This window comes from Misgurnus anguillicaudatus, chromosome 12, assembly GCF_027580225.2.
Source record: "Misgurnus anguillicaudatus chromosome 12, ASM2758022v2, whole genome shotgun sequence".
Lineage (NCBI taxonomy): Eukaryota > Metazoa > Chordata > Actinopteri > Cypriniformes > Cobitidae > Misgurnus > Misgurnus anguillicaudatus.
Genome location: NC_073348.2, coordinates 13,619,826 through 13,643,878, shown reverse-complemented (window position 1 = coordinate 13,643,878; position 24,053 = coordinate 13,619,826). Strand labels below are relative to the sequence as shown.

The 24,053-nt window shown below is 36.6% G+C and overlaps 1 protein-coding gene across 3 annotated transcripts in view; it reads left to right on the top strand.

Moving 5' to 3' along the window:
• Positions 1 to 22,350, top strand: part of plppr1 (phospholipid phosphatase related 1) — a 78,017-nt gene extending 55,667 nt beyond the window's left edge. For all 3 annotated transcript variants that reach the window (XM_055209220.2, XM_073873982.1, XM_055209218.2), the window contains 5 exons: positions 8,139 to 8,271; positions 12,648 to 12,898; positions 13,181 to 13,357; positions 14,089 to 14,220; positions 20,949 to 22,350. In XM_055209220.2, the coding sequence (XP_055065195.1) occupies positions 8,139 to 8,271; positions 12,648 to 12,898; positions 13,181 to 13,357; positions 14,089 to 14,220; positions 20,949 to 20,981 (726 nt within the window). In that variant the 3' untranslated portion in view covers positions 20,982 to 22,350. The remainder of the gene's footprint in view (positions 1 to 8,138; positions 8,272 to 12,647; positions 12,899 to 13,180; positions 13,358 to 14,088; positions 14,221 to 20,948) is intronic.
• Positions 22,351 to 24,053: the final 1,703 nt, after the last annotated feature.

The window sequence follows — 24,053 nt, the reverse complement described above, 5'->3', positions numbered from 1 at the left end:
AACAGCATGATGAGAAATTTATTGGTGTTAACATGAAAATCATGTGTTGATTAATATAATACTTTCACATACATTTACACATCAAAACGTGTAACGTGTGTAAACTATATGAACTGACTATTTTCAGTTGTAAAAAGTTTAGTCAGTTATAGGTTGTTTAGATAAAGAAGTCTTTAAAAACAATAGCATAGGATTAGAGGTCGACCGATTTATCGGCCGGCCAATTAATTGGCTGATTTTTGGCATATTTTTAAAAATCGGCTTTGGCCGATTTTGCTGCAAAATTAGGCCGATTAATTGGCAGGCGCATTTGCGGCCACCTAAGTGTTGTTGTAGAACTCGTGACGCTGCCTCTTGCTGCAAGCAGATCGCTCCCGTGTGTGTGCAGCCGTGCCTTGTTCACAAACACCTTTAGGTAACGATGGCGAGATCACGCGAATTAAGCAGCCAGTACAACAGCGCGACGGGCTTATGTCTGGCGGGTCACTGTCCGTGCAAAGATTAGGCTCATTTCATGTGATTAATGAGTGATGATTATCTTTCTTTGCGTGACAGAGAGAGAAGAGCCGCGTGCGCATGCTTTCTGTCTTTAAACGGTCTCCCTGCTTTTATTACTCAAAACAAAACTGACTCGATGGCGAAAGGTCAGAAGACCAAATCATATCCACAGAGGAAATGTTTTACGTGTTGTTACAGTAACACTTTGTTAACAGTTTTGGGCTGCTCAGCCTGGATTACAACACAATGCGTCCGATTCGCGAACTGACTCCTTTGAACGGATTCATTTGAATGAACGGTTGAAACAACAGATCTGTCCCAACACTAAACTCACAAGACGTCACTGTCAGCACAATCAGTCACTTATAGCGCCTCAGAATTGAGAATGTAAATGTGTTTAGAAAGATTTGCCCTAAATAACAGTCTCAACTAAAAAACAGACATTTACTATGTTAACTTTATGATGAATAAATAGTTTAACAGGTCTACCAAATAAGGATTTTATCCTACAAAGCAATAAAAGCCATGGTAAAAAACTGATCAAAGATGATGACAGCAGAGTGTCAGGTAATATCTGTGTCTGATAAATGCATGGTGCAGAGGAGCTTGTAAAACTCTTCAGAAAGACCAGTCATCATTTTTTTTAAATACTTTGACTTAAATAGTGACATTTTTACATTTAAAATATCTGCTATTGATGAGAACATTTTGATTATTATGTACATATAGAAAATCTGCCAAACATATCGGCCATCGGCTGCCCTGATTTCTAAATATCGGCGTCGGCCAGAGAAAAAGCCATATCGGTCGACCTCTACATAGGATGTTTAATTAACTTCAAGCATTGTTAATGGAGTTTAGAGGGTAAATGTTATAAAAGTGTAAATATGACTCCTTTAACTTAAGTATGAGTGGAACTTGCAGCTAAGACTTTTAGTGGTAAATGATTTATAAGTTTAAACTGGTTATTTAAAGCTCACGTGACACACGCTGTTTCTGCATTTCTGATGTTAATCTGGAGTACCTATAGAGTAGTATGACATCCTTTATATCTCCGAAAAGTCTTGAGTTTAATCAGATTTATAAAAGAAAGATTACCTTTACCGAATCTTTCCGATAACGTACGAAAAAATGAAGAAGGAGCAGTTATACCGCGGGAGGAGCGAGTACGAGTCATGCAACACTATACAACAATTTTAACTTATGATTCACTACATGTTCGTGTCATTTATATAATATGCACGCGACTATTTCCAACATAAGACAGAAGTCTTACTTACCGCGTGCAACTCGTCATGACCCGGTTGGGAAAATCCACCGCATCAAACACACACGCAAAACTCCACTGCTACCCCGGATAATAAACTATATCCATTGTTTTCATGAGGCTGGCTTTCTTCTCCTTACATCCAAAGACACACTTCATCTTTCGTGCCATTTGTTATCTTTTGAAATTAAACAAAGCTGAGTGGCGTGATAAGATGTTTGCAAGCTCCAGCGTCTCCCGCTGATTGACGGGTGGGCGGGGTTTTCCGGGGGATGTGTCCATATAAAGAATTGATACGTATCGAAAACCCCTGAAACGTCAGTTGGACCTGTAATCGAAAAAAACTTTCCGAAACTTGTACGAACCCTGGCGAAGTGCATTCGGCACAGAAATACTCTGTAACACGTCCAACTGCTGTTTAGCATGAGGAAACAACTCTATAACTGTGTTAATAAGTCAGAATGCTTGAAATACCATTGACCCCCCCTCCCTTTAAAATAATGAACAGGTTATGGATTTTAGTAATATTTCTTGTTTATTTTTAGTCTTGTGAGTGTTAGACATGAACACTAGAGAGCACTACAACATCAACCTTTACAACAAATAAGACGTGCAGCTGCTTCACAATGCTTCAAATTCATCTTTTTTAACCTGTTAACATGAATCCCGTTTTTTTAACCCCCTCCAAAAAAATGCCATAGCCGAACTAAAATAGATACAGTTTATGAAGTCTTTGCACTAAAAGCATAAGTTTGGTCTCATTTGAAAGCAGACACTTGGAAGTTTAAGAAGAAGTCAAAATGAGTTACTGCCATAATGAAAAAAGTTGTTATAAAGAGCTTAAATTATACATTTTTATTAATTCCACAAAACACTGCAGATAGATTAAGCCACAGGTCTGACCATGTTCTGTTTTAAATCTGAAGATGATACCTCTAAAACTGTGAAATGTTTTTTAAACCCATGTCATGTACATTTATTTAGAGAAAACAGCAAAAATGATAAGCTAATGTTTGTTTATTTATATCTCACAAGCATCCTTTAAGTTTATTGTCCTATTGTTCTATGTGTCAAACGGAATCATTAAATAAGCATCTGGATGAGTCATTAACAACTTTTAATTCGGGATATGGCTGTTTAAATGTTTATTCTATTATTTTTATTATTATTTTTATTAATTACTCACACATTCTATTTAGTGTTTCATTCCGTCCTTTCTTTTAACATAGGCTTATTAATATACAGTATTGTAATGAAAATACCAGACATAGTGTGAAAAACACAGATAAACCATAATCTTAATCATGTTTATTGTCTCCATGCCTGTTATTGAACAAAACAGCAATCTGCACATGACTGTTCATGGACACGTCTGAAACCTGACCTCTGACATCTTCAACTATGACTGTCATAATGAGACTTTTCTGACATTAGCGCCCTCCGGCCTTACGCATGAATGAAACAAACTAATTGTGTGAATGGGCTGTAGTCTCCAGCGCTGCTCATGTCACCGTGTTTGTAATAAAAATTGATTAAATATTACCCCCCCTGCAGAAATTTGAGTTGATTGTATAGTTATTTAATGTAAGTACATTTAAACTAACAGTAACTTTAAATATATGTAAATAAAGAACTCTTTAGTGCGCTCGCGTTCTCATGCAGGCTATTTAAGGATGACTACACATTCAAACAAAGTTTCTCAAGGAAGTTGTAATTCTGTTTTTAGTTGGCTTGTTTTACGTTACCTCCATAATTCCATGAAGAGCAAAGGGAAAATCACAAATGGGAAATTAAATTTAGACTGTAGTGCGGCGTTTCAGTGTGTAATGTGACCCGTGTCCTTTTAATAAGCGCATGGATCATAAAGCATCCACCACTTAAGACAAATGAGATTGAATTTCTTCCATATCTGAAGAAGAAGTAGAAGCATGAATAAAATCGTTTATTAAAGAGTTTTACTTCATCTGTTTAGACTTGAATGTTCTGAAACAACTCATTAACATTACTTTTTTTTAGAAGAGACCATACAGTAACATTATAAGGATGCTTCTAGTATTTTTTTACATTTTGTTATAATTTCAAGACAGCATTATAGATGAACAGGCAATCATAATCACAAAAAAAGGGATATTAAAATTGAACATTGAGAATTGAAGATGTAAGTTATTAAATTATAAGTATAGGTATAAAATGAAAGTAAATTATTACATTATGTTTACTTAACTCTTTCACTGTCAGCATTTAAAAAAAAAAGTTGCCAGCCAGCGCCAGTGTTTTTCATGATTTTCTCAATAGTTTAATGCCTTCCAGAAAATGTTCTTCTTTAAATATATAAACATACATACATACAAATTCATGCATGAGTACATATATCAAATGAAAGAACAGACCCTCTGCTTTCAAACAAAAAAATTGTTTTATCCTACCTTCAGTAGTTCTTTTGTAATCAGCTTTTGAACATGGGTAGGTTTCTGCAAAAACACCACATTTTGAGCAAAAAGCAGAGATAATTCCCTTTTTGTGATGGACTTTTCATAGAGATCCCATTCAGAGCGATCTTTAAAACAGACACGGACATGCAGCTGCTTGCCATAGGGGAATACTTCCGGGTTTAAAAAGTTGCGGAAGGGCTAAGCTGTGTCTAAACAGAAATGTGCTAAATGTTAAATGACTATTTTAAGGGGGAACGACAGCTGCTTTCTGTATACATCTTATAAATAGATTTATTTTTTGGAAGTCTTGGCGATCTTTATTTTTTCCCTTCTTCCCTCCTTAAGGAACCGCCTTTACTGACGTGATGCGATTAATCGTGCAGCCCTAATCATGTTTGTGTGTGTGTGTGTGTGTGTGTGTGTTCTATATAATAATTATGTATATATAAATACACACATATCCATGTATATATTTAAGAAATATTTGTGTGTGTGTGTGTGTGTGTATATACATTTTCATATTTTTATTTAAAAAAATAAAAAATAAAATAAAAAATATTTAAGAATGTCAACCAAATACTTACTAAAAAGTAAGCTAAGATTGACTACTTAGATTGACTAATACTAACAAGGACATTTGACACAGGACTAAGACTAAATTTAGCTGACAAAATGAACACCCAATACCTAGGTTCACATGTGACAGAACAACTGTCTGGAGAAAAGGGATAGATGCATGTACAGTGCCCTCAACAATTATTAGCACCCCTGTTTAATATGTGGTCTTGGACTTCTAAAAATTCTCCTTTTTATTTAAACAACATAGAACCCAAATGCAAAAAAGACAAAAATCCAACCTTTGATTTAAGTACATTACTTTGGTGGTAAAGAACTTACACGTTTAGAAAAAAAACTTGAAATCAGGCGTTCCACAATTATTGGCATCCCTAACAATTCCTATGAATAATAATAATAAAAAAGTTTTAAATGTATGTTTCTGTAGTTGCTAAAGTTGGTCAGGGTATCTATGAAGTTTTAATTAGTAATTCATGACTTCCTGTTTCCCTGGACTATAAATATGATGTGACAGAGGTCTAATTCTCTTACCCATTTGTCATCATGGCAAAGACAATAGAACACACCATTCAAGTAAGGCAGATGTGTGTGGACCTTCATAAGTCAGGCAATGGCTACAAGAAAATAGCCACTCGCCTTAACTGTGATGCTGTGGGCCTGTTTCTCTTCCAAAGGTCATCAGAACCTTGTTAGGGTGCATGGCATTATGAATGCTTTGAACTACCAGGCCATTTTAAATAAAAACCCGAGGGCCCCTCTGTGTTCTCCAATCTTGTGAAATGTTATAGGAGGAGATTAAGTGCTGTCGTGTTGGCAAAAGGGGGTTGTACAAAGTATTCATATCAGGGTGCCAATAAGTTTGGAACGCATGATTTCAAGTTTTTTTTTTTTTTAAACGTGTGGATTCTTTGCCACCGGGGTGGTGTGCTTGGATCGGGGGTTGGATTTTTGTCTTTTTTTGCATTTGGGTTGTATGTTGTTTAAAAAAAAAGGAGAATTTTTAGAAGTCCACGACCACATATTAAACGGGTGCCAATAATTGTGGAGGGCACTGTATATCATTTATTCATTTCACTTAATCTATATGTCTGAAAAACGAGTACTCGATTAATTAGGGTCAGGGCAATCAAAGGGGTGGGGTGTACACATCATGGTGAAAATGGAAATATTTTTATTAAAAACATTAAAACTTAATTTTGAAGAAACTACGACAGAAATAACACATGCTAGATTATTAATAAATTAAATGTTTATTACAGAAACCTCTAACAAGAATAGCTGCGTGATGAAGTAAAACTAAAGGGTTAATAAACACAAACTTTCTATATATGACAAACACTACAAAATATTAGACCTTGATAAAACATAAATGTATTATACAATGTGCATCTATCTGCACAAAATGCAAGACTTAAACTAAGTTATGTACTGTACAGGAAGTTTAACCCCGTTGTGGATGTGCATCATAACAGCGTGCTTTAAAACATGTCCAGTCAAAGCACTAGCTTTATTACATTAAGCTTTAAATATTTTGCTATCATTTTAGTGTCATCCTCTCACTCTGTCCGTATGGCTCTCTGGTATCTCTTGAGATGATAACCCATTGAACTTGTAACGTTGAACTTGCATACATTTTAAACCTGACTTGTATTTTCATCTTAGCAAAGTGAATCAAAAAATCACAGCATCCTTTTAAACCATAGTGCCTCAGTGATGTAAGGTGTGTTCTGCTTCAAAACGTTGCGAGGATAAGCTGAGTTGCTGCGGCGCATGAGCGTTTAGGAAGCAGAATGGTACTGATGTAATATGCAGGTCTGCGCATCTCATCACGACGTCAAACACAGCACCCAGTCTTTACTACCTCATGTGCTTTTAATGCTAACCAGACATCCAAATGCCACCATAACCACACAAAAAACACAATCATTGTCAATGCCACGTTCGAGTACTCAAGCAATCGAGTACTCGTGCCCATCCCTACTGGAGAACTCATGCAGGTTATGCTCTAATATACAATATTTACAGTAGGTTATCATTTAGATTCTCTGATTTATCAGAATTCAGCAAAAAGAAAATAGTACTCTTCTAGTCCTAAAATCGAAAATAAAGTTTGTCATAAATCAGTAGATATCCTCTGATTTTGAGAAAATATAAAGCCATCACCATCATATAAATGGAAAGTAATTCCATGTTTCCTGATAATGGCTCTTAAACGAAGAATATACAAGAAAAAACAGAGGGCCAATCACTCACCCCTGTGGTCCATCACAGTAGAAGGGTAATTTATTTAACATTTCTCTGTTTACATGAATACAGTGGTTATCCTTTAGTATCCTGTAGTATTTCAGACCGAAATGGTATATTTAAACAAGGTCTTCAATTCTTTTAGATCAAGTTGTATTTTTTGGTAAGGAGTTGGATACTGCAACTGCCAAAATATGAAAGTTTGTGGGACACGCTCTAAGGATAACAATGTATTAATAATCTTGAGATCATTACTACTGTGCTGTAGTGTACAGTAGGATATATGATCCTGTGAAAGCTTCATCATTTATTAATGAGTTTAATTGTTTTACCATGATGCAGAGTTTTATTATTAGCACTTTTAAACGAAATATCTGGAGTATTAGACAATTGTTCGTCACAGCTAGTAGTCTTCTAAGTTAAGGGCTCGTTATAGCCGCGACGACGTAGGTTCCGCGTCGGTTTTCATTTATACTTGTGCGTTGTCATCCACGTCGACGTGCAAACACACGCGCAGACCGCTGGTAGGCAGTATCCACGCATGTAACCACAGTAGCAGCGTGACCGTCAATGAAGAAGCAGCTTGGCATGTTAACCCACAAACGAAGAAGAAACAGCAACTTGTTGTGTATGATTTCAGAAGACCAGCAATTATGGAAGTAAATAAACAGCGACTTTTGTTGCAGTTTGAGTTAAATCACTCCTCAAGTTTGCTCGTCTTTGTTTTCACCGTCGCAAACGGAAATATCTATGACGCAGTTTTTTTACCTGACGGGAGGGGTTCTGGTGGACCAATCACAGCGCTTGCGGTCAGCGTAGATCTGACGCGCTGTTAAACTTTTTGCAAGGTGCACGTCAGGCTACGCAGAGCTATGAATAGCCTACGCCTTATCTACGGCGTAGAACTTAGGCACGACTATAAATCGGGCTTTATTTGGTACTGCTTGCATTTGAGACGGTTCTAAGTAAGGTCTAAGTAAGGTGAAGTAGATTAAGTGGCCTCAGCTAGACGTACCATACAAGAGACAAGGCAGTGGTCTGACATATTATCACTGTGCTGCAGAATTTCTGTGTTCTGTATTCTCATCATATCTTATTTCTATTTTGCGTTCTGTTTGTAGATTTTTGTTGGAGAGGTATCCATGTACATCATGAAGTCCACTAGAGAAGCTCTCATTGCCCAGGAGAAAACTATCGTGACGGGAGAATGCTGTTATCTAAACCCTCTCATCCGAAGAATCATCAGGTTTATAGGTGAGTTTTAGTTTTGGACCAGCGGGTGACAGTTTGCATAAATTATTATAGGGGAGACCGGGGCTGGTTGTCTCACGGGTTGGTTGTCCCACTGCTTATTCCAGACATACTACATGGCGCTGTGGTACAATTTTGATATCAATTTGTTAGCCTTTAATTGCTTACTCGTTTGCACTTGTAATTTTGCTGAGCAGACACAAAACATTGAGGTTAGGAGACAATTTTTTATTTTCATGGGTCAGAGTACATTTTCATGTTGGTGTTGTTTTTGTGTTGAGATCTTGTAGGATATTAGTCATTCAAAAACAAAACACTCATTAAAAAGCCAAAAGTAGTAGCTTTATTTTGAGTCATCTTTTAGCTATCAAGTAAAAGCCGTCTGGCAGCTAGCTTAGCATGTTTGTCAAGAAGTCAGTTGGGGATGGTTGTCACATAGCTTAAGGGGTTGGTTGTTACATGTGAGTATTGGACATGTAGACCTTTTAAGACCTTTTAAGTTGGTCTGTTTGTTTGTTTTTGTTTGCTGTTAAAATAAAATAAATAAAGCATTAAATAAAGAGGTTTTAACACTAAAAAATATTTCATTTTATTTCTCAACACAGTAGACAATTCAAGTAACTGATCACCCACTTTAATCCCATTGTTTAAACATAAGGGGCATTGATGACAACTATCATAGGGGTGGTATTCATATTAAAACTTATTTGCAGTTTCTAGCTTAAAAAACAAAAAAATGACACATTATCTTTTCAGATCCCAATTTATCACTGAAATCCTATTGAATCACTATAGGGACAACCAACCCCATACCCCGTGACAACCAACCCCGTGATGGGGTTGGTTGTCACATTGTGTCAGAGTGTCTTTGTTGGTTAATTACTTCCTGTTACAATACATTCTGAAAGTAAAAAGTATACACATTTAAAGCCAAGACCTCAAGTTTTCATTTTATGTAGGAATTACTGCTGAAATATTTTTTTGAAGATGAGCAATTCATGCATGAGTAAAAATTGTGACAACCAATCCCGGTCTCCCCTAATAATTAGTGAATCTTGTAAGCAGGGTGATATAAGCAGTGACCACAAGAGATTTTTCACACTTATATTGCCTAAATGTTATTACATTAGACACAAAATAGCTTCTTTTATCATTTAAAACTTATAGTTTGTTTTTTTATAATTTGAAACTTGTTTAGCAGATTTTTTTGTTTGGTTGTGCTGTTTACCTTGATATTAGCCATGCGGATATCAGCCAGTCCATATAATTTCAAAATGGCCTTATATCAATTAGTTTTATTGGAACTTATCCATGCAGGACTTACAGTACTGCCATGTTGCTGTGGGTGTCTTCCAGGACTTCTTTTAGGAGGGTTTGTGCAGTTTTTTGTGGTTCCTTTTGTTTTTTTTCATCCTGTGTGGGAAGAGCTAGCTGCCAAAGTTTACTTTCTATAATGAAACTACATGCACTAATAATGCTTAAGCGAACTGTCAGAGGTAAACATAAAGTTTACACAATGATTGAATACATGTTTTATTTTTATGACTGTGTGATTTATTAGAAACGATTTATGGTAAAAGTGAGTTGCTCTGAGCTTTGGTTTATTTATTGATTTTGAGCAGACAGGAGCTACAACAGCACCTCCAAAACACATCAATATTAAACGTTTGCTCCAGACATAATGACAAGCACAACTTTCAGGCACACCATGTCTTTTATGCTCTGATACAGTAGCCTATATAAAGGGTATATTGTTTTTCGCACACATTTTCAGTGCTGCCCAGCAAGTGTGCCCAAGCTTGATGAAAAATGAAATTAGAAAGTATAGAAAACTTTGATTTACTGGTCCTGATACATAATGTAGTGGAGCTTCTGGTAATGGTGTCTTCTGAGGTATAGGTTTGCAGTGATATGAAGCATTGTATGGAGACCTGAGAGATCATGACCAGAGAACATTCGAGCACCTTTTCTGTCCAGCTTTGCCCTTAAATTTGTTTTATAAGTTTAACTTTTTATTCAGTGGCACCTTTCAGACAATCAGAGGCATGATGAATTATAATATAGCTCTTGAATAAAGTTTCTCTGAGACTTACAACTATGATGAAATAAGTCAAAGGAGCAGTTCACCCAAAAGTGAAAATCTGTAATTGTTTTCTTAACCTCATGTTGTGTCTAAACCTGACTTCATTTTATCTGTTTAACACTAATTAATTTCTTTTAAAGACATTGAAAGCTTTGTAAAAGTCTTTAAACTGAATGACTCATGTAAAGACCTTGCAGATGCCGGCAAATCATTGGCAGTGTGAATGAACAAAAAATCAAACGATCCCGGAAAAATCCAGGATGCATTTTCAGTGTATTTTCCGTAAATGTCTGTGTGAAAACATGGCTTGGCAAACAATATTTTTAAATAAGTTCTTTTGGCATTTAGGCCTGTCACGATAGCTACTTTTCATAAGTCAATTAATTGCCCCAGAAATAATAAAGTTGATATTATTGTCCTTTTTAAGACCATTTTATGTCACTGATTATGTATGACAATAACATTTCATAATAATGCAAGTACATCCTTTCTAAGAACACAACTAAAATTTTTAAGAATATTAAGATGAAAAATATGACATATTAATATAAAATTGGAATCTTAAGAAAAAAATTCTAATGATTTAAAATATATATATGTATTTCAATTTTAAACAGCTAATAATTATTGTTTAGTATAAACCTCAGCTTCACAGGGTTTATTGCTTTAGATGAGTGTTACTATGATCGTATCTGTGAGTATGTGGCATTATTCACAGTCACGTTTATAATAGGAACACCCCAGATCTAAACACTAGATGTTATGGTTATGATTCAGACGACTATTTATTTGTATAGATCTTTTCATTGCCTCCTTCATTATGTGTGTATGCACGCCTTCTTCATTATGTGTGTACGCATGTGGACCCTGAGCTGCGCGTATCACTCTTCCTCTCCACAGACAGTAGACAGAAATGACAGAGACAATCGCGATGATTGAAAATGCTAGTGACCTTCATTTTTATGCAAACAAACATACATGTAAACACAATGACAATATATATATCACCTCTCTCTCTCTCTCTCTCTCTCTCTCTCTCTCTCTCTCTCTCTCTCTCTCTCTCTCTCTCTCTCTCTCTCTCTCTCTCTCTCACTCTCTCTCTCTCACGCTCTCTCGCTCTCTCTCTCTCTCTCAAAAAAAAACCCCTACCGAGGTCATGTTCACTTATCGTGCCATACAGTAAGTCGATATAGTCATTATCGCGACAGGTCTACTGGCATTCCAAATAAACTGTTACGTGTTAAAAAAATCCTCTGCCTTGTGCCATGCACTCTCTGATCTATGCGATGCCTCTCCTATCAGCAACAATGTGCAAAATGATTTAAGACATGTTTATTATTTTTTGCATTTAATAATGGCGCCAGTAATATCGCATGCGTAAACATTAGTAAATCGTGTTGTCTGTTTGACACTCAAAAAGGGATGTATTGGTGTAAAAAATATTTAGCACTAGTTGTTTCAACTATTTTTATGAAAAAAATCTAATGAAAGTGTACATACAAAAAGATTAAATACGAATGAATAGTATATAGATATTTTTGTTCCTAAATTTGAAACTTGTGTTAAATTTGTGTTGATGAGTAAATAATCACATATATGTTGTTTGTTTAAAGTCTATGTAAAGTTAATCTTGAAAATTGTTTCTAAACACATTATAAATGTTAGAAATGTATTGTGAAACATGACAAAAAGACTTTAAACTATGTAGTACAGAATTGCAGTTAAAATCAGTAAACTTTTATTACAATTTCTGAGTTCAAGGTTTTTTTAAGTAGGCGTGAAAAGTTGAGAGAGACGGCAGCCACGAGTGGGCGAGGTTTCACCGTTGACAGCGGAAACGCCCCCACCACTTGAGAGCAGAGAATGCTGCCTATTTTTTTAAGATTTTGTTAACTTATTTTATTTTCTTGGTGTTTTTTCATTTAATATCCAACTTACTAACTGCAATGACTTTAAGCCATTTCCTAAAAGTAGTATTTTTTTTACAAGATTCACAATCAGTGATACAATTGTTTTAAGATGAATGATCATAATTACTTGCTTAAGATATAAAGTTTTGCAGAGTAGTTTTGTTTGTGCCAAATGGTGTATGCAGATTTTGCTTTTGCTCTACTGGGCATCTGTAATTACTTCTGGATGAAGATAAAAAATAACAGATTGTCCTGACAAGACTGCATCTGTATTCATGGTCGTCCTCCAAGCCCTTGTCTGAATTACTTACATGTTCCACTTCTGATTAGGAGCAACTGTACAGGTTATTTATATATTAAATGTGTGGCTTCTTGGTCTATCACAGGTGTCTTTGCGTTCGGCCTGTTTGCCACCGACATCTTTGTCAATGCCGGCCAGGTAGTGACGGGCAATCTGGCACCGTACTTTCTGAGTGTCTGCAAGCCAAATTATACGGGGGTGGACTGTAACCTCAATCACCAGTTCATTACCAATGGCAACATCTGCACCGGGAACCAGATGGTGGTGGAGAAAGCCAGGAGGTCATTCCCATCCAAAGATGCATCGCTTGGTGTCTACTCAGCTGTCTATGTCACTGTAAGATACAGCCTAAATAATGTGTCTCGCAGCTAAATTATTTGATTCACTTTAGTTGTATTAGTATGAGTTTAGAAAATATCTCTCTTTTTCATTCTCTATCTCTCTCACTTCCTCTTTCTCAATAGGAATTACAGGTTGTTTACTCCAATTCCATTCTCTATAATTTGCCATAATTTCCCAGAGGTGAAGCGAGCCTTGTGTATTTATTTATGCTTGATTTCCTCCGTCACCTGCTGGAGATTAAAACAAGTGTGGCTGTGTGCGTGTGTCTGTTTTCAGATGTACATCACGAGCACCATCAAGACGAAAAGCAGCCGTCTGGCAAAACCTGTGCTCTGTCTGGGGATCCTGTGTGCTTCTTTCCTTACCGGCTTGAACAGGGTCTCGGAATACCGCAACCACTGCTCAGATGTTATTGCTGGCTTCATATTAGGAAGCTCTGTAGCTCTGTTCTTGGTGGGTTTCATAAAACATCTTCACAAGTTCTTAACTTTTTTTATTTCTACTTAAAAGTATTCCATTACAAAATGTGTATTTTATAAACCATGTTTAGGTGCCATGTTCTTAGTAGTAAATAGTTGTTATGTTAATAGTCTTTATATCAAATCCACTAGTCACTTTGGATAAGTGTCTGCCAAATCTATGATTGTAAATGTAGTCTTTAGCTTCTGACTACATAATTTATTATATTATTCTTTGTTTATACTAGGGCTGGGTATTGGCAAGGGCCTCACGATATAATACGATACAATACATTGCATGTTGCAATACATTGCAATACTTTTTCCTTTTTTTATCAAAAATGTAAAAAAGTAGAGCTGAATTTGTAAACTTTTTTAAAGCCAAAATGCTTCCACACGTCGGCTTTGAAAGCTGCAGGTGTTTTTAAAATTTTATGCCATTTTCTCACTCCCGCTAACTGGACGTATATGACAGACAACTGGACAGCGACAACTACAGCAGTGGTGGAGGAGGTCTTTTGACGCACACAGAGGGATTTGATGGTTTTAAAAAAATATTGATAGTAGAGATTAAAATATCGATACACTATCATAGAAAAATGTATCACGATAGTTAGCTGTATCGATATTTTTGCAAAGCCCTAGTTTATACATTTATTATTTTCATGATACTAGATTTCTGCTTATAGTTACAAACTGTCTGAATTGTTTATGTGCTTATTGCAGGGACTCTGCGTAGTGCACAATTTCAAAGGAACCCACTCTACACCCACCAAACAGAAGCAGGAGGATTACCGTGGACTTCCACTGATGACGTTCCCACGTGTGGAAAGCCCTCTGGAGACACTCAGTGCACAGGTAACCTCCTCATCAAAATCCACCTGTAGCACTTTTTAGGATTGGTCCATTTTCTTAAAAAAAAATCCAGATAATTTACTTACCACCATGTCATCCAAAATGTTGATGTCTTTCTTTGCTCAGTCGAGAAGAAATTATGTTTTTTGAGAAAAAACAATCCAGGATTTTTCTCATTTTAATGGACTTTAATGGACACCAACACAGTTTTAATGCAGTTTAAAATTGCAGTTTCAACTGAGTTTCAAAAGACTGTAAACTAGTGATGTAGTTCTCGAGAACCACTTTTTAAAGGTCTTTGTCTCGTCTTGGAATCGACCGCATTTTTACTTGGTCTCGTCTCGGTTGAATTTAATTTCAAGTGGATGGCCAGCTTTTTAGTGTTTATTCACTTTTATTTGCTTATAGACAAAGATAAATTTCAACATATCTGCAATGCCTTTGATTATTTTATCAACTTGATGGCATACACACACACACTCACGCACACACACAGACAAGAAGTGCCTAATCGCAAGTCCACATTTTATCATTAAGTGTTTTAATGCAGTGACTTGCACTGGTCTTGGTCTTGACTTGGTCTCGCCCTGTCGCGGTCTTGACTTGGTCTCGACCCTTTAAAGTCTTGGTCTTGTCTCGGTCTCAGCCTGTCTTTTTCTTGGTCATGACTTGGTCTCGGTTTAGGTGGTCTTGACTACAACACTACTGTAAACGATTCCAAACGAGGCATAAGGGTCTTATCTAGCGAAACGATTGTCATTTTTGACAAAAAAAATGCACTTTTAAACCACAATTTCTCGTCTATTTCCGGTCATGTGACGCGCCAGCACCACCTCACACAATAAGTCATCACGCCAAGAGGTCACGGAGGACGTATGCGAAACTACAGCTGGAGGAAGAAAGGTTGTGGTTTAAAAGTGCATAATTTTAATGTTTCTTGTCAAAAATAACAATCGTTTCGCTAGATAAGACCATTATGCCTTGTTTGGAATCGTTTAGAGTCCTTTGAAACTCCGTTGAAACTGCAATTTTAAACTGTTGTGTTGGGGTCCATTAAAGTCCATTAAAACGAGAAAAATTCTGGAATGTTTTCTCATAAAAAACATAATTTCTTCTCGAAACAAAGAAAGACATGAACATTTTGGATGACATGGTGGTGAGTAAATTATCTGGATTTTTTTATGGACTAATCCTTTAAATCCCAGATAAATTTTAACCCTAACTCTTGGTAACAAAACCTCTTCTATGGTAGTAGAAGGTTACAGCGAGGCGTTTAAGAAGGAAGAACCGATCATATGATGCCTAAGTGCCTCATTAAATATTCACACACTCTGAGCACCCGCTAAAACTCTACTAAACACACACACACAAACACGCTGTTTAATTTCAGCGTCAGTGAAAGCGTTGAAAATTTAACACTGATGGTGTGTTAACTACACCAATGAAGAGAATTATGCGAATTGTACTTATACAATTCATGCTAATGACCTTATCAATATGCAAATGCAAACATTATTTCAGGGTTTACAATTATGCATTGAAATATCTTGGAACCTTGGGAATAATTGCTCTCTCAAGGTGAAACATGGCACAAAATAACCCAGTGTTTACAGTGATTGACAATCTCAAATGTAATGCTACTCATATTGCTTCTAAATGTGCTATTCATAACAACTTAACAAACAGTCATTAAATAGACAAGTTGTTTATTTAAGAGATTTATTATGGGGCATTGGGGCGTAAGCATTGACGCTTCCCATTAGGGGTGGGAATCGCTTGGACCCTCATGAATCGATCCAGAATTGATTCTTAGGGTCCCGTTTCGATTCAGAATCGATTCTTGACGTACTAATTTGCATATCTGTGACGTCATTACGTCACATTTGCTCTCAAAGCCAGGTTAATGTTTGTGCTTTTGCTACTAGTCTCTGAACTGTCATATACAGTACTTTAATGCAACTAAGGGATAAATTATGTATATACATTATCTTATATACATATATGTCCTGTTTCTGTTGTAAGACATTAAAACCAGTAAAAATAGTAAGTAAACGTGACATATTAGTTCTATATGTTAACCGTCATTAACTTCACTGAACTGACGTGCGTCTAGCATCATCATTATACACAGTGATCGGCATTATTACTGTATTTATATAATGCAGCGCATCCAGCGACTGAATAACAAACTATGTGCATATTTTTATAGAAGTATATTCATGTTATATCTAAACAGTCAGCGGTGGTTTAGGGAAACACTAAAGCACAGTCAGAAGAGTCATTAAATTAAATGCGCTGTTTCTCCCTGCCACTCACTGAACAGAGAAAAGGCAGAGAAAGATTATCCCAAAGTGTATCTTGTTTTCTTGAAGTTTAGAATGAGTCAAACAGGGGTGTTCTAGATATTATTTCTTTCTCTTCTCCTCTTGTAAGCTCCGCTGTGCGCTCGTGCAGTGCGCACTCTCTTAAGTTGTCCGTGTGCAGCACCGCTCCCCCAGTTGAGTTCCGCCTTTTGGTTCTGATAACGTATTTTGTAAACTAACATTTAAGAATCGATTCTTGACATTTGTGAATCGATTCAGAATCGCCCCACGTCCAAATTGCGATTCATCTAAGAATCGATTTTTTGTCCCACCCCTACTTCCCATTCACTTTTAATGGGTGACATCAAGCGTTGGTGACCTGAATTGGTGATCCGTCGGCGCCGCGTAACTGCCGTTGCTTGGGGCAGAAGTTGAACATTTCTCAACTTTTCAAGCGGCAACACGAGCGTCAGCCAATCAGATTGCTTTATGCAAATAACCTAGGCAGAGCCAGCCAATTACATTTACGGAAGACCGGAGCATGTGCTGCGGCAACTGTGATTGGCTGTAAGCCTTCCGTCAAGCGTTAACGCGCCGTTAGTGCAAGAATGCTGTTAGACTGAATATTGGCACTGTTGTGATTTCATCATCGGCTCAATGCCCCTTGACTATAGGCGTGCTTGACATAGTACATCAAGAGCGATTCGAGAAATTACAGTATACAGTGGAGTCTAATTACTTTGTAATTACTCCTACAGTACTTCGATGTCTTTCTTGCTGTGCCGCATAAAGTCAAGTGTATCTTCTGACTAATCTGAGACATGTTCACTGATGACTTTGTAGAATTTTTTATACTTTGTTTGTAGTGAAAGTAGACATAAACTTATTTATACAGAACATAACAAATTGACATTTTACGCTTACAGGCGTTTTTACACTTATTTTACACTTATTTATCATGTACCAAAATTTGAATTGATTTTTTCAAAGAGATTATTTGCTGATGGGAATATCTAGGCTATGTTTACAAAACAACAATGTAGCCAAAAACTGAAAAGTTTTTCATTGGCATTTATAAAAAATGCTCGTACACACTCAAAGATTCACGTTTAAACAGATCCGAGAAGACAACTAAGGCCAGATTTACTAAACGGGGAATATTAGTGTAAGAGTGCCATTTCAAAAAAGAAATTTCTATGGGTGATTTACAAGACACACTAAAGAACACATGCTTAAAAATCTAATTTAAAAATGTGTAAATTGTGTTGTGATTTTTTTATAGAGCACTAATTATTTGATTTAAGATTTTACACTTCCTTTAAATGTGAGTGTGTATTAGTACATGTTAATGATATGCAAAAGGTAACAATCCCAAAGTAAACAATGAGGCATGTTATCATTTCCAACTTATCGCTTTTCTCGGACTACAACAAACACATGGATTATAGGTAACAGTTTACTTCCTGTGCCTGTTGACGTGGACACAACGGTCATTATTATAATTCCTCCCGCTTCTGATTGGCACCCTGTGAGTAGTCTATGTTTTCATATTTAAAGAATTTACTACTGACTAGACCATGATTCAAACACGTAAGTAAGGAGCATCACATTTCCTGCTGACGACATAGGTAGGCCAATCGGAGGACACTGTGCTTTTTAGAATGATGAGCTTTGCACAAAATCAACACGTTTTAGGGTGTCAGAGCATAGAGTAGTACCAATAATGCACGGTAAAACGTGTTTTGAAACATAAACTACGCAAACTCATTGTATTACTTCAAATACACACAATAACGTTGTTTTTAGCAACGTAATAGGTGCTCTTTAAAAACTCTTCTCCCATAAATTTTGCGTCTGAAAGGGAATCTCCTACAAATGCATATGCAATAAGGTCAGTTGAAAAAAACGACACGCTTTCACGCCTTTTAAAGCACAACTTTTTCAGTGCGTGTATTTAGTAAATACTGACCTGTATTTTTTTAACAGCAAAAGAGATTAGTAAATCTATCACTACAATCTGCTGTATTACGTATGCCAGCCCAGTAGATGGCAATGTTACCCTGTAAAAAACACAAAGCTTGTGCACAAACGCAACCTTCTAAAAAGACTAAAAAAACGTTATTGGAAAAGCATAGTTTACACGTAGACAACAAGGAGTTATCAAAAACTTTGAAACCCATTTTGAAAAGTTTGCATTTCAGGACCCCAAAATGCTGTTGTCATATAAACGAACAGCCAAACCACATAAAACCTTCCAGTCTACAGATATCAATGTCATGTAAATAGCCTCCTAGCCGGATTGCAACCCAGCAAAATACCTCTTAACGACTGATCTGGGTTGGATCATTTCTTTTTAGTTTTTAACACAAACTTAACATTGGGCATAAAAAAAAGTTTGGTTCTGGTTGGTTGTCAGTTTAGGTCATGGGTCGGTAGGGATTTATTTTATTTTATTTTTATTTTTTTTCAGTGGCAGCAAGGGATAGGTAGGAAATTGTTACATTTTTAAATTGAATAGCGGATATATGAGGTGACTTTGGCTATATTGCGTGGTTGTCTCACGCAGCACAGCACGTCTCCACGGATTCTCTCTTTTGTCATAATCAGGATTTGACATTAACTTTTTTGCTCACCAGCCAAAGTGGCTAGTTTTTCAAAGTTACTAGCCACTCAGCATTTTCACTGGCCAAATTTTTGTTGCTGGTAAAATCAATTTTATATGATTAACCTTGACTTTGGCATTCTAAAATGACTTTAATTCGAGCAAATTTACTTGCTAAATTAGATGCAGACTGAATTTCAAATGCAGTCTGACTACCCAAATTAAGACAACATTTATTAGCTGGTATATAGCTGGTATATCAGTATAGATCATATCATATATTTAGGTGCATGAAAAACATGTTAGTAAGTAAGGCATAAATAGATTAACTTTGAATGAATATATTAAAAGTAGAGCAGGGGTGTAGAAGAAACACTAATTCTAAACTGAAAAGATAAACACAAAAACCATCGACAACCACTTTAAATATTTATTACCAACAGCAGTAAATACTGTCAAGAAATGTACATGAATTTTACTGTCAGCTAGTTTATGCAGATGTATTTTATAAGCTTGATCATGGTTACTGATAAAAGTGATTTAAGACTTTTTAATGACAAATGTTGAGAGGGCATTATTGTAACATTAAAATGATGCGCAAACCTCTCAGCTGGCGGGTTTTCTTTGATTTCGTGTGCCTTCAGGTATGCGCTGAATTTTTCTTCGCTCTTGCCCTGAGAGTTTGCACGCAATTTATATCTAATCAATCACTTCCACGCAATTGTTTTATCTTTCCCGAAGTGTGTATGGGCTCAGACTGCGTCCTCTTGTGCATTCGCAAATCCATCAGCTCTTGCGCGCTCTCTGGAAGGTGACGCTTTGGTCCGCAACGCCCCGCTGATCGCGTGAGCGTCTCTCAACAAACGGTCTCTTTGCGTTGCGCTGGGTGCAGAGTGCTCATGGAAGTTGCCGCATTGCGTATTGTTTATCATTTCGCATAACTTTTAAGAAAACTACAATTAAAAAATTATATTCAACCTGGCAAAGTGACTAGTGGGATTGGCTGTCTTACCCGCCACGGCCGAAATCTACCCGCATTTGGCGGGTGTTAATGTCAAGCCCTGGTCATAATACCATAAATTCAAATATTATAATTCACTTTCTGACCGCAAAAATGAGCCTTGGTTTGTCCTCTCTGGAAGAGAAAAGCCCACTTGCATATCGTTGTTCAGCTCGTCTTTTTTGGTCTGTAAGTTACAACTTTCGGCGGGCGCAAAAGATTACGTTGCTGTGCACGAAAAAGCATCTCGAATGCACACCAAAAGTTACCAGTGCCTTTGTAAGTGACGACAACGATGTGTGAACGATTGTGTTAACGACCGTATAGCTGCCTTGTTTTTAGTATTGGTAGAGGACGTTGCATCGCGTGCTTTACAAAAACGGTGCTGTACTAAAAGGTAAATTATAGTTCGCCTCAAAGTTTTTGTGTATTTATTTAATGTGTACTATTTCTTCCCCAAGCTCATAAAATAAATTTGGGTCGCACATAAATTGGCAGGGTCGGTCGGAAACCGGAACCAAACAAATTTTTTTCTTATGCCTTATAGTGCAATTTAGAGCTGGCAGTGTAAAACGTACACTGCAGTGTGTATGGTAAACCAGAATAATCGAGTTTCCTGTCATTATCCTAGACAAGTGTAATAATCGTAACTGTTGATTTTGTAAAAATAGGGATTGTGAAATTATAGGTTCTGCTATGTGATTTTCCAGCGTTTCAGTCAAATGGGCCTGATGGGTAATCAGCGTTTAAGTGTCAAACAAACACTTATTACCATCTGGAACAACATAGCACAGCTTTCTGAATCCTGTTTTTGGTTTTCTTTCAGAACCATTCGGCGTCCATGACCGAGGTCACATGACTAAGGGGGCAGCACCACGTCACTTTCGCATCACCTCAACACTTCTAGGCACAAAAAGTTTTTTTGTACTGTGGCATACTGTAAAAAAATGAAAAAAGACAGTATTATGTTATTACTAGTTATACCTAGAAGCAGCTGTTTTGTACATTTTGTAAAAGAGAGTGCTGTAGCTTTCCCTCATGGTGTTAACACAGCTCAATTCACATCCATATGTATGCCTTCTCTGTCATGTTTTACATCACAAAGTAAATATATACAGTCTATATATATATATATATACAATGTAATTGAAATATCAATGTTGTTATGTGGCATTTGTACAAAAACTGATTTTATTTGGATTTTTTTCTGTACACTTTTGAACAAAGATCATTTTGTATTCCTTTTGTTTAAATCTGTATAAAGCATTTGATCAACTTTGCCTGCTGATTTTCCAGGAATGTTTTTGGTATACCTATTTTTTTGTGTGTGTAAGGTTAAAAAACATGTCAAATTGTAACACATCGTCGTATCTGATTCTTCGTGGGCATCTTTGAATGGACATGTACTCGGCATGAAATACACAAAACTGTTGGAATAGCCTGTTATTCTCAACTTGTGTTTTTTTTCTTGTTTAAAGTCTGCGTTTCAGAATTTGAAATGCTAAATATATTTTCTTGAGTAGTCTTGTCAAATAAATAGTCTCGTAGCTGAGTCCAGTCATTTGAGTGGGTTTTGGGGAAAAGCACACTTAAGTAAAGTCCAGGGGTCTCATTTATAAAATGCTGCGTAGAAACCATCCTACATTTGATCTTCTGATCATTTATCAAAAATATGTACGTGTGATTCATAGACCGAACTTACGCACAGAAAATGCGCATACCCCTTTCTTTCAGATGTGAAATGTATAAATCGCAAATGATCTTGAACTTCTGTGCAGCTGAGCAGTTTCAGACCTCCGCCATTAAACGATGCCTATTTAATGTCACAGACATATAAAAGAGCGCTTGTCAATGTTTAAACCCAATTTTGAGCAGCAAGAATGGCTTATATTCCCAAAAACCTTCAGCAGTTGGACAAGCAAAAGTGCGTACGTCTGCTCAGACCAAATATGGACTTTGCTGTGGATTTTTGCATACTTACCCTTTACGATCAAATCTGTGCGTACGCACGCTTTATAAATGAGGCCCCAGGACATTTTCTGTCCTTGGGGTTGCGATTACATGTCATTTCTCTGGAAGCCCATACTGTATTCTCTACTCGTTGCCCTCTGCACATTTAGTAGTGATAGAGGATTATTTCTGCCTGCTGTGCTGTGGTGAGCGTGTTGTTTTCTATTATTGTGTTCCTGTATTTTCCAGCAAAAAGAAATTAAATGTAGTGAACCTTGGATGTGTTTTTATAGGGATCCGTTCTTAAAGAGGGGTCATAAAGTTAAATTTGAGGATGCATCGATATTTATACTAATATAGATACTTATAGTTTTGCTTTTTACTCCTTGTTTCAAATTATGATGTTATGAAATCCTAGAAGTGCAGTGAGTTCAAACTGCAATTCTGTTGTCATTGTCACCCAATTCAAAATAATCACATAGTATGAGTTCTAGTTTGTTTTTTTCACTCCTTTTGATTGACAAGATGTTATCTGCCCTGATCATCAGGTGTTATTAACCATTTGTCCGTTGTCTGATAGTGGGGAAAATTGCTTAATACCGATTATAGGCAGATATATTGGTGAAGCCCTAGTTTTTTTATTCAACTACTGGAAACGTTGGAGGAACATATGTGTGTTCTAGTCATTAAATGCAGATTTTTTTAACAAAACACATATGTGACAATTAAAAACAAAGTATTGTTCATTTTCGTATTTATGGATAATTTAGCAAAAAACATATTTACTCCTGGAAGTGTTGCCAGCTACACATTTATAAACATTTTACATTTGTATCTTCTGTGGCATTGTACATAGAAGATAAAGAACCATATTGGTTTAATGGTTCCATGTAGAACCTCTAACATCCAAAGATTCTTTATTATAAACTATTACAGTTTTTTACGATTGCTTAAGCACAATTTTGAAAACAGGGCCCGGTTTGTCAAAACACTACACACAATTAACACAACCCTTCACCAAAGTAGCACAACATTTCAGATCATTTGCAAAATGGAACACTTTTGTCAAAACTATACACAACTTTATAAAAAGAATATTTTGTTACCATAAGAAACACACACATTTCACAAGAATTCATTTTTTTAACCAGTTACACACTGCTGCTGCTAACCTAAAACACTTTTATCAAGTCTAATTCTTATTGATTAGAGTACTACAAATGAAGTACAAAGAGAAAGTGCAACTATATACAGTAATTGCTTTCTCTCCATACCCAAATCAGTCAACATGGAGAATCACAACAAAACATGTCCCAGTTGACATGCTACTACAGTAGTGTGCATAACACTGTTAGCTCAACAAACAAATGACAAATATAAAATACTGTATCCAGTACAGGTTACAATTACAGTAAATAACAACAACAACAAACATAAAAATAATCTGAAAAAACTGACAATGTTGTAAAGAAAATACTACGGTCATCCCTGCTGGAAAAAACAGCATACCAGCAAATTGTGTTTTGGTGCTGACCACCAGCATTCCCATGCTGGTCCATGCTGGTTTGGTGATGGTTTAGCTGGTGGTCATCAGAATACCAGCACCAGCATCCCATGCTGGTCATACCAGCAAGACCAGCATATAATGTGTTTTGGTGTTGGTATGGTGGTGACCCCCAGCTAAACCAGCACCAAACCAGCATGGGAATGTTGCTGGTCTATGCTGTTTTTTTCAGCAGGGATACTATATATTCTCTCTTCGCCTAGCTGGATCTGGCCAGAAAATTTCATCAACATCACAAGCAATATCCTCATTAGCAAGACAACACGGGAAGAACCGTCTTGAATGTTGAATCCATCCTTGCACAGCTACGGTGTCAACTTGGTCACAGGCGTCCTCCATGGCCTGAATGAGGGGTACCTGAGACTGGAGATCCTAAAACTTCCACCGCCATGCCGAGAAAAACTCTTCGATAGGGTT